Source organism: Salvelinus fontinalis, chromosome 9 (assembly GCF_029448725.1).
Source record: "Salvelinus fontinalis isolate EN_2023a chromosome 9, ASM2944872v1, whole genome shotgun sequence".
In the NCBI taxonomy this organism is placed as follows: domain Eukaryota; kingdom Metazoa; phylum Chordata; class Actinopteri; order Salmoniformes; family Salmonidae; genus Salvelinus; species Salvelinus fontinalis.
In genome coordinates, this window is record NC_074673.1 from 9583200 (window position 1) to 9597749 (window position 14550).

General features: G+C 52.5%; 1 protein-coding gene across 1 annotated transcript; it reads right to left on the reverse strand.

Annotated features, from left to right (window-relative positions):
* Positions 1-274: 274 nt before the first annotated feature.
* LOC129862945 (basic proline-rich protein-like) lies at positions 275-5231 on the reverse strand. Its single transcript, XM_055935049.1, has 5 exons — positions 4658-5231; positions 3228-4478; positions 2182-2954; positions 530-821; positions 275-348 (listed from the first exon to the last, which is right to left on the reverse strand). The coding sequence occupies exons 1-5, from the start codon at positions 5229-5231 to the stop codon at positions 275-277; spliced, it is 2964 nt and encodes a 987-aa protein (XP_055791024.1).
* Positions 5232-14550: the final 9319 nt, after the last annotated feature.

Genomic DNA, 14550 nt, shown 5'->3' on the forward strand with positions numbered 1-14550 from the left:
TCACAAGCTGTTAGGATTTACCGTTAAACCTGGTGTTGCTTTGTCTTTTATCAGATTCTCTCTTCGTAATCTCCACAGTTGTAGTGTTGGTTGGCTCAGTCAAATTGGCTGGGAAGTTGTTGTTACACCTCACTAATGGTAAGAGCTCACTTCATTTGGAATGTTTGCCAACTGCCACTTTTTGAAATGAGCTAGAGACAAAAGTGCAGGGTTTCTGTGATGGTGAAGTACCCTGAACACTGCTGGAGTGAGTCCTTGTCTACAACCAACAGCACTAGTCCATGAGGAAGTCCATGAGGAAGTCCATGAGGAAGTCCATGAGGAAGTCCATGAGGAAGAGAGGCTGTGCTGTGACAGGGGGAAGCCTGTAGTATAAGCCTGCCAAAGTCCCATCTCGTGTGTGTGTGTGTGCGTGACAGTTTGTTGTGAGCAGTGATACTGTACGTTTCTATACAATGAGCCAGGTGGTGTTGTTTTCATGCATCTTGAGAACATTGGATGTAGATGCTGCAGCTGATAGTCTTCACACTGGCCTCGCCCAGAACACTGGCCTCGCCCAGAACACTGGCCTCGCTCAGAACACTGGCCTCGCTCAGAACACTGGCCTCGCCCAGAACACTGGCCTCGCCCAGAACACTGGCCTCGCCCAGAACACTGGCCTCGCTCAGAACACTGGCCTCGCCCAGAACACTGGCCTCGCCCAGAACACTGGCCTCGCTCAGAACACTGGCCTCGCCCAGAACACTGGCCTCGCCCAGAACACTGGCCTCGCTCAGAACACTGGCCTCGCTCAGAACACTGGCCTCGCCCAGAACACTGGCCTCGCCCAGAACATGAAGTCAATGAGGACAGTCAGTCAGTTCTTTTGTTATCGAAGAGGACTAACTGAAGTAAGACAAGTATGATTTGGACAGGCTGAGTCACTCCTGCCTTACAAAGGATCCATATCCCCTACTAGATGGGCAGACTAAAACTGGGTGAGGTTAAATATGCCTTCATTGTTATTCATAAAGCTATAAGTCGGCCACTAGTACGGCATGGTTTGGATATGCTTCCTTAAACAGTCATCTTCCAATAGCATACTTTCAGTATACTGGTTAGGACACATGTAATGCTGTTTTTGTAATGATGATATATTAAGTATTTCATGCATCCATCCACTTCAGTTTCATTAGCTCAGATTGTAGCCCAACTGCTCTTGTCAAGTGGCAAAGGACCATAGTTTAGAGTGTTGCTGATACTGTAATGCTATTCTGGAGAGGTACTATTGACTAAAACAAAGTCAAAACTAAAGTACTATCAGGCCTTTTCACTTGACAGAGAGTGATTCTACAGGAGTTGTAGCTGGTGTCATTGATACCGTAGCCTGTAGGAAGGGAAGGGTGGGTGGGTGGGGGGGGGCGTAGCCTGGAGGAAGGGAAGGCTGGGGGGGGGTAGCCTGGAGGAAGGGAAACTAGGGGGGGACGTAGCCTGGAGGAGGGGAAGGCTGGGTGGGGACGTAGCCTGGAGGAAGGGAAGGGTGTGGGGGGGGGACACGTAGCCTGGAGGAAGGGTGTGGGGGGGGGGGGGCGTAGCCTGGAGGAAGGGAAGGGTGTTTGGGGGGGGGGGGGCGTAGCCTGGAGGAAGGGAAGGGTGTGGGGGGGGGGGGGGGGCGTAGCCTGGAGGAAGGGAAGGGTGGGGGGGGGGGAGCCTGGAGGAAGGGAAGGGTGTGGGGGGAGGGGCCCGGAGGAAGGGAAGGGTGTGGGGGGGGGTAGCCTGGAGGAAGGGAAGGGTGTGGGGGGGCGTAGCCCGGAGGAAGGGAAGGCTGTGGGGGGGCGTAGCCCGGAGGAAGGGAAGGCTGTGGGGGGAGGGGCCCGGAGGAAGGGAAGGCTGTGGGGGGAGGGGCCCGGAGGAAGGGAAGGGTGTGGGGGGGGGGTAGCCTGGAGGAAGGGAAGGGTGTGGGGGGGCGTAGCCCGGAGGAAGGGAAGGCTGTGGGGGGGCGTAGCCCGGAGGAAGGGAAGGCTGTGGGGGGGCGTAGCCCGGAGGAAGGGAAGGGTGGGGGGGGGGGAGCCCGGAGGAAGGGAAGGGTGGGGGGGGGTAGCCCGGAGGAAGGGAAGGGTGTGGGGGGGGGTAGCCCGGAGGAAGGGAAGGGTGTGGGGGGGGGTAGCCCGGAGGAAGGGAAGGGTGTGGGGGGGGGGTAGCCCGGAGGAAGGGAAGGGTGTGGGGGGCGTAGCCCGGAGGAAGGGAAGGCTGTGGGGGGGCGTAGCCCGGAGGAAGGGAAGGGTGTGGGGGGGCGTAGCCCGGAGGAAGGGAAGGGTGTGGGGGGGCGTAGCCCGGAGGAACGGAAGGCTGTGGGGGGAGGAGCCCGGAGGGAGGGAAGGGTGTGGGGGGGCGTAGCCCGGAGGAAGGGAAGGCTGTGGGGGGGCGTAGCCCGGAGGAAGGGAAGGCTGTGGGGGGGCGTAGCCCGGAGGAAGGGAAGGCTGTGGGGGGGCGTAGCCCGGAGGAAGGGAAGGCTGTGGGGGGGCGTAGCCCGGAGGAAGGGAAGGCTGTGGGGGGGCGTAGCCCGGAGGAAGGGAAGGCTGTGGGGGGGCGTAGCCCGGAGGAAGGGAAGGCTGTGGGGGGGCGTAGCCCGGAGGAAGGGAAGGCTGTGGGGGGAGGAGTCTGGAGGAAGGGAAGGGTGTGGGGGGGGCGTAGCCCGGAGGAAGGGAAGGGTGTGGGGGGGCGTAGCCCGGAGGAACGGAAGGCTGTGGGGGGAGGAGCCTGGAGGAAGGGAAGGCTGTGGGGGGGCGTAGCCCGGAGGAAGGGAAGGCTGTGGGGGGAGGGGCCCGGAGGAAGGGAAGGGTGTGGGGGGGGGGGTAGCCTGGAGGAAGGGAAGGGTGTGGGGGGGCGTAGCCCGGAGGAAGGGAAGGCTGTGGGGGGGCGTAGCCCGGAGGAAGGGAAGGCTGTGGGGGGGCGTAGCCCGGAGGAAGGGAAGGCTGTGGGGAGAGGGGCCCGGAGGAAGGGAAGGGTGGGGGGGGGAGCCCGGAGGAAGGGAAGGGTGGGGGGGGGGGAGCCCGGAGGAAGGGAAGGGTGTGGGGGGGGGAGCCCGGAGGAAGGGAAGGGTGTGGGGGGGGGAGCCCGGAGGAAGGGAAGGGTGTGGGGGGGGGAGCCCGGAGGAAGGGAAGGGTGTGGGGTGGGGTAGCCCGGAGGAAGGGAAGGGTGTGGGGTGGGGTAGCCCGGAGGAAGGGAAGGGTGTGGGGGGGGGTAGCCCGGAGGAAGGGAAGGGTGTGGGGGGGCGTAGCCCGGAGGAAGGGAAGGGTGTGGGGGGGCGTAGCCCGGAGGAAGGGAAGGCTGTGGGGGGGCGTAGCCCGGAGGAAGGGAAGGCTGTGGGGGGAGGGGCCCGGAGGAAGGGAAGGCTGTGGGGGGAGGGGCCCGGAGGAAGGGAAGGCTGTGGGGGGAGGAGCCCGGAGGAAGGGAAGGCTGTGGGGGGGCGTAGCCCGGAGGAAGGGAAGGCTGTGGGGGGGCGTAGCCCGGAGGAAGGGAAGGCTGTGGGGGGGCGTAGCCCGGAGGAAGGGAAGGCTGTGGGGGGAGGAGTCTGGAGGAAGGGAAGGGTGTGGGAGGGGGCGTAGCCCGGAGGAAGGGAAGGCTGTGGGGGGGCGTAGCCCGGAGGAAGGGAAGGCTGTGGGGGGGCGTAGCCCGGAGGAAGGGAAGGCTGTGGGGGGGCGTAGCCCGGAGGAAGGGAAGGCTGTGGGGGGGCGTAGCCCGGAGGAACGGAAGGCTGTGGGGGGAGGAGCCTGGAGGAAGGGAAGGGTGGGAGGGGGCGTAGCCTGGAGGAAGGGAAGGGTGTGGGGCGGCGTAGCCTGGAGGAAGGGAAGGGTGTGTGGCGGCGTAGCCTGGAGGAAGGGAAGGCTGTGGGGGGAGGGGCCTGGAGGAAGGGAAGGCTGTGGGGGGAGGGGCCCGGAGGAAGGGAAGGCTGTGGGGGGAGGGGCCCGGAGGAAGGGAAGGCTGTGGGGGGAGGGGCCCGGAGGAAGGGAAGGCTGTGGGGGGAGGAGCCCGGAGGAAGGGAAGGGTGTGGGGGGGCGTAGCCTGGAGGAAGGGAAGGGTTGGGGGGGCGTAGCCTGGAGGAAGGGAAGGGTGTGGGGGGGCGTAGCCCGGAGGAAGGGAAGGCTGTGGGGGGAGGGGCCCGGAGGAAGGGAAGGGTGTGGGGGGGCGTAGCCTGGAGGAAGGGAAGGGTGTGGGGGGGCGTAGCCCGGAGGAAGGGAAGGCTGTGGGGGGAGGGGCCCGGAGGAAGGGAAGGCTGTGGGGGGAGGAGCCCGGAGGAAGGGAAGGCTGTAGGGGGAGGGGCCCGGAGGAAGGGAAACTAGGGGGGGGCGTAGCCTGGAGGAGGGGAAGGCTGGGTGGGGACTTAGCCTGGAGGAAGGGAAGGGTGTGGGGGGGGGACACGTAGCCTGGAGGAAGGGTGTGGGGGGGGGGGGCGTAGCCTGGAGGAAGGGAAGGGTGTTTGGGGGGGAGGGCGTAGCCTGGAGGAAGGGAAGGGTGTGGGGGGGGGGGCGTAGCCTGGAGGAAGGGAAGGGTGGGGGGGGGGGGAGCCTGGAGGAAGGGAAGGGTGTGGGGGGGGGTAGCCTGGAGGAAGGGAAGGGTGTGGGGGGGGGTAGCCTGGAGGAAGGGAAGGGTGTGGGGGGGCGTAGCCCGGAGGAACGGAAGGCTGTGGGGGGAGGAGCCTGGAGGAAGGGAAGGGTGTGGGAGGGGGCGTAGCCTGGAGGAAGGGAAGGGTGTGGGTGGGCGTAGCCCGGAGGAAGGGAAGGGTGTGGGGGGCGTAGCCCGGAGGAAGGGAAGGCTGTGGGGGGAGGGGCCCGGAGGAAGGGAAGGCTGTGGGGGGAGGAGCCCGGAGGAAGGGAAGGCTGTGGGGGGAGGGGCCCGGAGGAAGGGAAGGCTGTGGGGGGAGGGGCCCGGAGGAAGGGAAGGCTGTAGGGGGAGGGGCCCGGAGGAAGGGAAGGCTGTGGGGGGAGGAGCCCGGAGGAAGGGAAGGCTGTGGGGGGAGGAGCCCGGAGGAAGGGAAGGCTGTGGGGGGAGGAGCCCGGAGGAAGGGAAGGCTGTGGGGGGAGGAGCCCGGAGGAAGGGAAGGCTGTGGGGGGAGGAGCCCAGAGGAAGAGAAGGCTGTGGGGGGAGGAGTCCGGAGGAAGGGAAGGCTGTGGGGGGAGGAGCCCGGAGGAAGGGAAGGCTGTGGGGGGAGGAGCCCGGAGGAAGGGGGGGGGGGAGATGGAAAAGGTCATTATGTTCGGGCCCAGAACACAAACATGACATGAACAGATAACTCTGACCAGAGAGAAAATAGATTCATCACCTTTACTTTCTAGTCGGTTGATATGATACATTTTTTCCCCCTTTCTTGTGCTGAAACGAGTCTGAGCTGAGACCCCAAACAAAAGATGATTGCTGATGGAAAAATAGAATAGGATTTGTTCCCCCTCAGTAAAAACAATGTTTTACTGATTTTGGCTGTGTTTCTGTAGAAACAATGTTATGTTGTTGCTTTGCTGAGAGATATTATCAGAGAACCATCACCTCTGTGGTGACAGACAGACAGACAGACAGACAGACAGACAGACATTTACATTACATTTACATTACATTTACATTACATTTAAGTCATTTAGCAGACGCTCTTATCCAGAGCGACTTACAAATTGGTGCATTCACCTTATGACATCCAGTGGAACAGCCACTTTACAATAGTGCATCTAAATCTTTTAAGGGGGGGGGGGGGGGGGGCAGAAGGATTGCTTTATCCTATCCTAGGTATTCCTTGAAGAGGTGGGGTTTCAGGTGTCTCTGGAAGGTGGTGATTGACTCCGCTGTCCTGGCGTCGTGAGGGAGTTTGTACCACCATTGGGGTGCCAGAGCAGCGAACAGTTTTGACTGGGCTGAGCGGGAACTGTACTTCCTCAGTGGTAGGGAGGCGAGCCGGCCAGAGGTGGATGAACGCAGTGCCCTTGTTTGGGTGTAGGGCCTGATCAGAGCCTGAAGGTACTGAGGTGCCGTTCCCCTCACAGCTCCGTAGGCAAGCACCATGGTCTTGTAGCGGATGCGAGCTTCAACTGGAAGCCAGTGGAGAGAGCGGAGGAGCGGGGTGACGTGAGAGAACTTGGGAAGGTTGAACACCAGACGGGCTGCGGCGTTCTGGATGAGTTGTAGGGGTTTAATGGCACAGGCAGGGAGCCCAGCCAACAGCGAGTTGCAGTAATCCAGACGGGAGATGACAAGTGCCTGGATTAGGACCTGCGCCGCTTCCTGTGTGAGGCAGGGTCGTACTCTGCGGATGTTGTAGAGCATGAACCTACAGGAACGGGCCACCGCCTTGATGTTAGTTGAGAACGACAGGGTGTTGTCCAGGATCACGCCAAGGTTCTTAGCGCTCTGGGAGGAGGACACAATGGAGTTGTCAACCGTGATGGCGAGATCATGGAACGGGCAGTCCTTCCCCGGGAGGAAGAGCAGCTCCGTCTTGCCGAGGTTCAGCTTGAGGTGGTGATCCGTCATCCACACTGATATGTCCTCCAGGCATGCAGAGATGCGATTCGCCACCTGGTCATCAGAAGGGGGAAAGGAGAAGATTAATTGTGTGTCGTCTGCATAGCAATGATAGGAGAGACCATGTGAGGTTATGACAGAGCCAAGTGACTTGGTGTATAGCGAGAATAGGAGAGGGCCTAGAACAGAGCCCTGGGGGACACCAGTGGTGAGAGCGCGTGGTGAGGAGACAGATTCTCGCCACGCCACCTGGTAGGAGCGACCTGTCAGGTAGGACGCAATCCAAGCGTGGGCCGCGCCGGAGATGCCCAACTCGGAGAGGGTGGAGAGGAGGATCTGATGGTTCACAGTATCGAAGGCAGGTCTAGAAGGATGAGAGCAGAGGAGACAGACAGACAGACAGACAGACAGACAGACACTGGTGTCTCAAGGGTCATATCCATTGTGGAGAGAGGCTGCTACTGGATGTCAAAGGCACATACTTACACAGCTAATCGAGACCGGTTAACTGTGTTCTCCGTCAGTTCCCTACAGTACTTACAGTCCCTTGTCTACTTCTAACAGACCCAAGGTCAGCATTTAGATAACTCAGCTGGAGGGTGTTGTTTACATTTCATCCTTTCACAATTGGTAGATGAAGAAAACTTGATTATACTTCTTTGTCAACAAGTGCATGGTTGCATAGGGGTGCAAATGTGGGGTGCATAGTGTTACTGTTGTACGTTCCAGATGCTTGGGCTGTTTTCTGTACCTGCTATGCTCTGTGAGCAGGGTAAGTGTTTACTCTAGCTCCTGCTCATAGAAGGGACCGCCCTCTATGGTATTTCCTATTTCCTGTATCGTTTGACTAATATGCACAACTGCCTTCTAGTTGGTCAGGTAGCAGCTCAAACATCCTTCCTCATGGCTTTATTTAGATAGTAGTGAAGGGTAACTTTTTATGTTTAGATAGTAGTGAAGGGTAACTTTTTATATTTAGATAGTAGTGAAGGGTAACTTTTTATATTTAGATAGTAGTGAAGGGTAACTTTTTATATTTAGATAGTAGTGAAGGGTAACTTTTTATATTTAGATAGTAGTGAAGGGTAACTTTTTATATTTAGATAGTAGTGAAGGGTAACTTTTTATATTTAGATAGTAGTGAAGGGTAACTTTTTATATTTAGATAGTAGTGAAGGGTAACTTTTTATATTTAGATAGTAGTGAAGGGTAACTTTTTATATTTAGATAGTAGTGCGGTGGTGAAGGGTATGAGAAGGCAGTATATTGATACATCAGGTGTGTTACATAATTGTGTAAAAGAAGATCCTGGTCACTGGGCTTATCAGTATCACTAGTTGATTTCATGTTACGTTTCAGACTCACTGCCATCGTCAGAGAACTTGTGATTCTTCAGTTCTCTGTGTCGTTTAATGTGCTCCTGATGAAGGGTTAACTCAAATCTTAGATTTGATATTGAGCTAAGGAATTCTCAGTGTTTATTTCCTTGTCAGATTGGCTAACCTTCTGTTGATCTTAAGCTTTGAGGCGTGTGGCCTTAAAAGAGGCAGAGGTTGAGATGTCATCCTGACCACAGAGTGTGTTGCTATGGAGCTGGACCACAGAGAGTGTTGCTATGGAGCTGGACCACAGAGAGTGTTGCTATGGAGCTGGACCACAGAGAGTGTTGCTATGGAGCTGGACCACAGAGAGTGTTGCTATGGAGCTGGACCACACCACCAAGGTCGTTCCATGTCAACGAAGGCATGCCTATTGTGTTTGGTGGTGTGTGTTGACTCTGTCTCTTTTCCCTCCTTGGCGGCGCGTTATAGTGTGTGTTGACTCTGTCTCTTTTCCCTCCTTGGCGGCGCGTTATAGTGTGTGTTGACTCTGTCTCTTTTCCCTCCTTGGCGGCGCGTTATAGTGTGTGTTGAGGGCTGTTGTTTTAGGCAGTCGTTGTGAAACAGGAAGCAGTTCCACTAAAGCCCACTGTGGTCATACAGACACAGGTTTTTTCTGCATAAAAAGTCTTGGGCGGGTTTTTTTTTCGGTCCGACTATATCCAAATAGTATAAAAAATATATATATTTATACTATTCACTATATACTGAACAAAAATATAAATGCAACGTGTAAAGTGTTGGTCTCAGGTTTCATGAACTGAAATAAAATCCCAGTTTACATCCCTGTTAGTGAGCATTTCTCCTTTGCCAAGACAATCCATTAACCTGACAGGTGTGGTATACAATGGCATTACACAGGTGCACCTTGTGCTAGGGACAATAAAAGGCCACTCTAAAATGTACAGTTTTGTCACACAACACAATTCCACAGATTTTTGAAGTTTTGAAGGAGAGTACAATTGGCATGCTGACTGCAGGAATATCCACCAGAGCTGTTGCCAGAATTGAATGTTCATTTCTCTACCATAAGCCGCCGCAAGTTGTTTTAGTGAATTTGTCAGTACCTCCAACTGCAGACCACATGTGGGCGAGTGGTTTGCTGATGAACAGAGTGCTCCATGGTGGTGGTGGGGTTATGGTATGGGCGGGCATTAGCTACGGACAACCAACACAATTGCATTTTATCAATGGATGTTTGAATGCACAGAGATACCATGACGAGATCCAGAGGCCCATTATTTTTTTAAAGTTATCTGTGACGATCAGATGCATATCTGTATTCCCAGTCATGTGAAATCCATAGATTAGGGCCTAATTAATGAATTTAAATTGACTGATTTCCTGATATGAACTGTAACTCAGTAAAATCTTTACAGTTGTTGCATGTTGTGTTTTATATTTTTGTTCAGTATAAGATCATCTTTCAGTACCAACAATCACCAAAATAAAAGCTAGACAAACCCCCATTGATTTTGTTATAACTTTTGAGTCACTCAGATAGCATAAGCCATGGCAAAATGTGTAGAATTGCAGGAAATTAGCTTTAAAACTGCTACATTTTGTCACTGCGGCTAAAAGGAGAGCCTCTAAAATTTGCAGTCTGTGACCGCGCCAGTGGCCACACCCCATTCACGGCCACCATCTAAGCCCAATTTTGACCCAGACAAAACCCTGAGTGAGGGTTGCTGGGCTTTTGGCTTGAGCTTTTTGAAAGGCTCCTTTCAGCAGTTGGAGTTCTGGTTATTTTGGTTGGGGTGTAGCTTATGACCCAATCTTCAACTAATCACATCAGTTGACCCTTACGAACTACCCTTTAAATCCACTTTGGTAAAATCTAATTTTATTGGTCACATATATATTTAGTGGATGTTATTGCGGGTGTAGAAAAATATGACATTTGACGCTTGTTCATCAACATTTCTCGTGTGTGTGTGTGCGTTTCTGTATGTGTGCACATCTGCGTTTATTGTGTGTATGTGATGGTGAACCTTACAGCACAGTAAATTCCCTCTGACCTCAGACCAGAAGATTGGCCCAGCTTTCAGGTGCTCTGAGCTGAGGGAGTCCCATTTGACTGGAGCAATTCATGATCCCCACTCAACTAACAGCAAAGGGCTCTGTTCACACCTTAATGACTGCAGGCTAAAGACCCCCATAACCCCTCCCCTGAACCTGGGTGGCATATATCAGATCAGAGCTCAACACCCATGGCTGCAGCAGCTGGGAAAGAAGTCTAATGTCATAATAGCACAGTTTAAAGCCATTACATACTGTGAAAAATGAGCCTAAACAAACCAGGCAGTTGATTTAACAGATTGAGGGACTGTATTTTGAGGGACTTTTTTATACAGTTCTTAGGAAAACATAAAAAAATATAGCAAAAATAAAACACAGCTGTGTCTGATAATTCTTTCACCCCTCTGTGAACTGATGGCACTAAAGGGTCTACCCTACCGCATAGACGTTCCCTCGTGAGACCAGCTCTCTCTATCTCTGTGATGAGTAGACGTCTTTGTAATGACGTGATTCACAGACCAAATAGCTGCTGTGGTTGACTGTTAACCCCCCCACCCCTCAAGTCTTACTGCTGGGGGGTCCGTTAGTCATTGACCCGGTGGTTCTCTTACCGTCACAGAAAACGACACACTCTTACGGTATCTCAGACAGATGTGGCGTAATGTCCAGCTGTTACAGGATGATTAGGAAAGTCCTGATTCAGCACACACACACACAGCTTGCTGCTTATCATAAAAGCTCTCTCAGCAGTGTGAAAGGAATGTGTGGCCAGGCATGCCTGGTGGGGGAGTGTTACCGACGGGACCATTCTCTAAAGCCTCATGGCCAGCACCGTTTGAATGACATTAATTAGGGCAAAATACCATCAAAATAAATGTATTCTCTTTACAGTATATAACCCTTTTTATTTAAGCTCCAATCAGCAGCATTTCCAGTCTCAGACAGTCTCTCTCTTCAGAAGGAGGGAATCCTAATTAGGTGAGGGTGAAGGAAGCCTTTCGATGCAGAGAGACTGGGAGGAAACAGGATATTACAGCACATCGGAAGGGGCTGAAGGGAGGGATAAGCCAAGGTAACATGCCAGGTGCACTGGGGGGTATTAGTCCATTAAGCTCTGCACTGTACTCCTGCCAAGGGGGAAAGCCAATCGGCCAAAGCAATCCTTGCTTTTAAAAACCTCTTTACTTTCACTACATGTTGAAGGTGGTTAACCCTTCAACACGTCGCTGAATGAAGAGGTGAAAACTACGTCACACTTTGTTTTGATAGTCTTTTCACTTACCCTGGCACTTCAGTGGAAAGACTTAGAGAGAAGCCAGCTGTCTGACTTCATCCATGTCTGAGGGAGAGGGTTTTGTGGGAACCTGTCGTAACCTCTTGTAAGGCACACAGGTTAGGTTACTCTGTGTTTACGTCCAAGTAAAAGATACTCCTCAACTATCTGATAAAGTGCTTCCTCATCAGCTTTTCAGGTTTCGTTCGTCAGGAAGTTTGATTCGACCCCTGTAGAGGAAGACATGTAGCTTCATACACACTCATCCCACCCTAACAGCTTCACAGGCATCTGCCTTGCCATGCCTGCCCCTCCATTAACAACAACTAATGAATACTAATGAATATTGATGAATACTAATGAATAAGCATAGGCCTATTGTTTCTCCTTTCAAAGAATCTTTCTAGTCCCACAAGTTGAGTAGAAAGACGTGAGTTTGAACAATAACAGTGTGGAAGCTTATACGGGAGGTTTGACAGATCTTCATTCATCAATGGTGAAGTGTGTGTGTGTGTGTGTGTGTGTGTGTGTGTGGGGGGGGGGGGGATTCCTCAATCACAACCCACCACTGACAGCTCTGTATTATATGGCCTCGTAAGAGGAAATTAATAGAGACGAGCTTTGTGTGTGTTCTTATTTAAATGTTATTAAAGCCAGATAGAGCTACCTGATTTACACCCCCCCCCCCACCCCCCGTCTCTTTAGTTTGGCTGCTGTGGGAAGGGAACAGGAGCTGTGATGGATTTGATTTTAATTCGAGAAATTAGGTGAATGGAGTCTGAGGAGATGAGTGAAATGATGAATGTTCATCACGTAGAAACAGTCCTATTGTTTCCTAGATCGTCCCTCTTGTCTTTTGATCGTCATTCTTCTAACCCTCACCTAAAGGAGGAAGATTACCGTTTACTGGTTATCAACCAGTTCCAAGTAGCTGATTAGGTTGTCTGAGATTGGAAGTGACTGCGTACAGCAATACATTTGAGTTGTCTTTTCAAATGTAACCTGGGGTGGGGTCTCTCTCGTTCATCAGAGGAAGTATTATATTTGGTCCAGCAAGTCTGTGTGTGTGTGTCTTTTCATTTATGTAGTTTTTCTACATGCACGTCTGTTCTTCAGTGTTTTCTCTCTGGGCGGTACAAGTACGTCAGTGTTTCTTTGCTCCATTTCTCCCTAATTGACCTCCACTGTGCAGGGTGGGACGCAGATAGATATCTGTGTGTTTGTGTGTGTGTGTGTGTGTGTGTGTGTGTGTGTGTGTGTGTGTGTGTGTGTGTGTGTGTGTGTGTGTGTGTGTGTGTGTGTGTGTGTGTGTGTGTGTTTGTGCTGAGTGACCACAGTGAGGTCACAGCCGTACAGTTGGTACCAGGCCTCCCCACCAACAGACAACCAGGCCAAACTATGATTGGATCAGATTGGATTATAGCCAATCAGATCCAATCCATTTAATTGCATCAGTTCTGCCAACGTTAAGATCGTATTGTTCATTATTATACGTCATTTGTTTAGTAAATTGTTATACCCTGAAGCAAACCATCCTGTATGAGTTTTGAATGAGGTAGGTAGTGTGACTGCAGTCTTCGTCCAGCAGATGGCAGAATACACATTATGTGCAGGTGAAAACCCCCCAGTCCTCACTAGACAGTACAGGGGGAGGACACATTGCATTCTAGGAAATTAAATTAGTTAGGGGCTGGGATTGTTCTGGGACTGTCTGAACATCTGTTAGTATTCTTTCTGTTTAGATATATATGTTTATTACTGGTTTAATACAAGTAACTGTATGTTAGGCTAGTCTTTGGCAGCACATGGAATGCTCTCTTTTCTTTGCCAAACAACTTCGGGACATGTCTAGGTAATCTGCCTGCTATGTGTTGTCTGTCTAGGTACGCTGTCTGTGGTAGGCTATAAGTGGAGGGTCTCTTCAAGATGTCAAAAAACATTTGTAGGGTATAGGCTACTGCTTGTGCTTTCCCCTCCTTGCTCATCTCCCTTCCTGACTCATCTCCCCTCCTCTCTCATATCCCCTCCTCTCTCATCTCCTCTCTCGTCTCCCCTCCTCTCTCGTCTCCCCTCCTCTCTCGTCTCCCCTCCTCTCTCGTCTCCCCTCCTCTCTCGTCTCCCCTCCTCTCTCGTCTCCCCTCCTCTCTCGTCTCCCCTCCTCTCTCGTCTCGTCTCCTCTCTCGTCTCGTCTCCTCTCTCGTCTCGTCTCCTCTCTCGTCTCGTCTCCTCTCTCGTCTCGTCTCCTCTCTCGTCTCGTCTCCTCTCTCGTCTCGTCTCGTCTCCCCTCCTCTCTCGTCTCCCCTCCTCTCTCGTCTCCCCTCCTCTCTCGTCTCCCCTCCTCTTTCCAAGATTTCCAAGAGATTCTGTGCATTTCCATCCTTACATAACACTCACCACCACGTTAAGCCTTCATATACTGTAACCTTCACAGAAAGAGATGCTTCATTGAGATCAGATGCTGCTTTCTAGCAGAGAACTAGTTAAGGTTCCTCCAAATTACACTGTTACAATCTTACTTAGTGAAGAGTCCTTAATTTCCCACCAAAAAACTGTAATGACCAACTTGATTTCCTCTGTTATCGTAATCTCCTATAGCGCTTGAAAAGGGCTGACATTTCTTATGCAGCTCCCTCAACACTTTTTTTTTGTGTGTGGGTGGGGCTCTTCCAGTCATAAACATAGCAGACCGTGGGGTAACCTAACATAAGCTACCCCCACACACATTGAACCACTGGGAAAACTTCCAGAGTCATTCAAGCCTCCTATTTGCTAGACAGCCAGTTGTTGATTTTGAGTTCCAATTGACCAGCAGTAGGTCGTCTCCTCTGGGTTAGACCTGATGAAACAACAGCAGTAGGTAGTCTCCTCTGGGTTAGACCTGATGAAACAACAGCAGTAGGTAGTTTCCTCTGGGTTAGACCTGATGAAACAACAGCAGTAGGTAGTCTCCTCTGGGTTAGACCTGATGAAACAACAGCAGTAGGTAGTCTCCTCTGGGTTAGACCTGATGAAACAACAGCAGCAGGTAGTTTCCTCTGGGTTAGACCTGATGAAACAACAGCAGTAGGTAGTCTCCTCTGGGTTAGACCTGATGAAACAACAGCAGTAGGTAGTCTCCTCTGGGTTAGACCTGATGAAACAACAGCAGTAGGTAGTCTCCTCTGGGTTAGACCTGATGAAACAACAGCAGTAGTAGGTAGTTTCCTCTGGGTTAGACCTGATGAAACAACAGCAGTAGGTAGTCTCCTCTGGGTTAGACCTGATGAAACAACAGCAGTAGGTAGTTTCCTCTGGGTTAGACCTGATGAAACAACAGCAGTAGGTAGTCTCCTCTGGGTTAGACCTGATGAAACAACAGCAGTAGGTAGTCTCCTCTGGGTTAGACCTGAT

What these genes read in the sequence shown, in the direction of transcription:
- LOC129862945 (XM_055935049.1), bottom strand. Translation starts at nt 5,231, where the DNA reads ATGACCTTTTCCATCTCCCCCCCCCCCTTCCTCCGGGCTCCTCCCCCC. An exon ending in ACACCCTTCCCTTCCTCCGG is followed by an intron (nt 2,955 to 3,227) that starts GCTACCCCCCCC and finishes CTCTCCCCACAG; the next exon opens with CCTTCCCTTCCTCCGGGCTA. An exon ending in CAGTGTTCTGGGCGAGGCCA is followed by an intron (nt 349 to 529) that starts GTGTGAAGACTA and finishes CCCCTGTCACAG; the next exon opens with CACAGCCTCTCTTCCTCATG.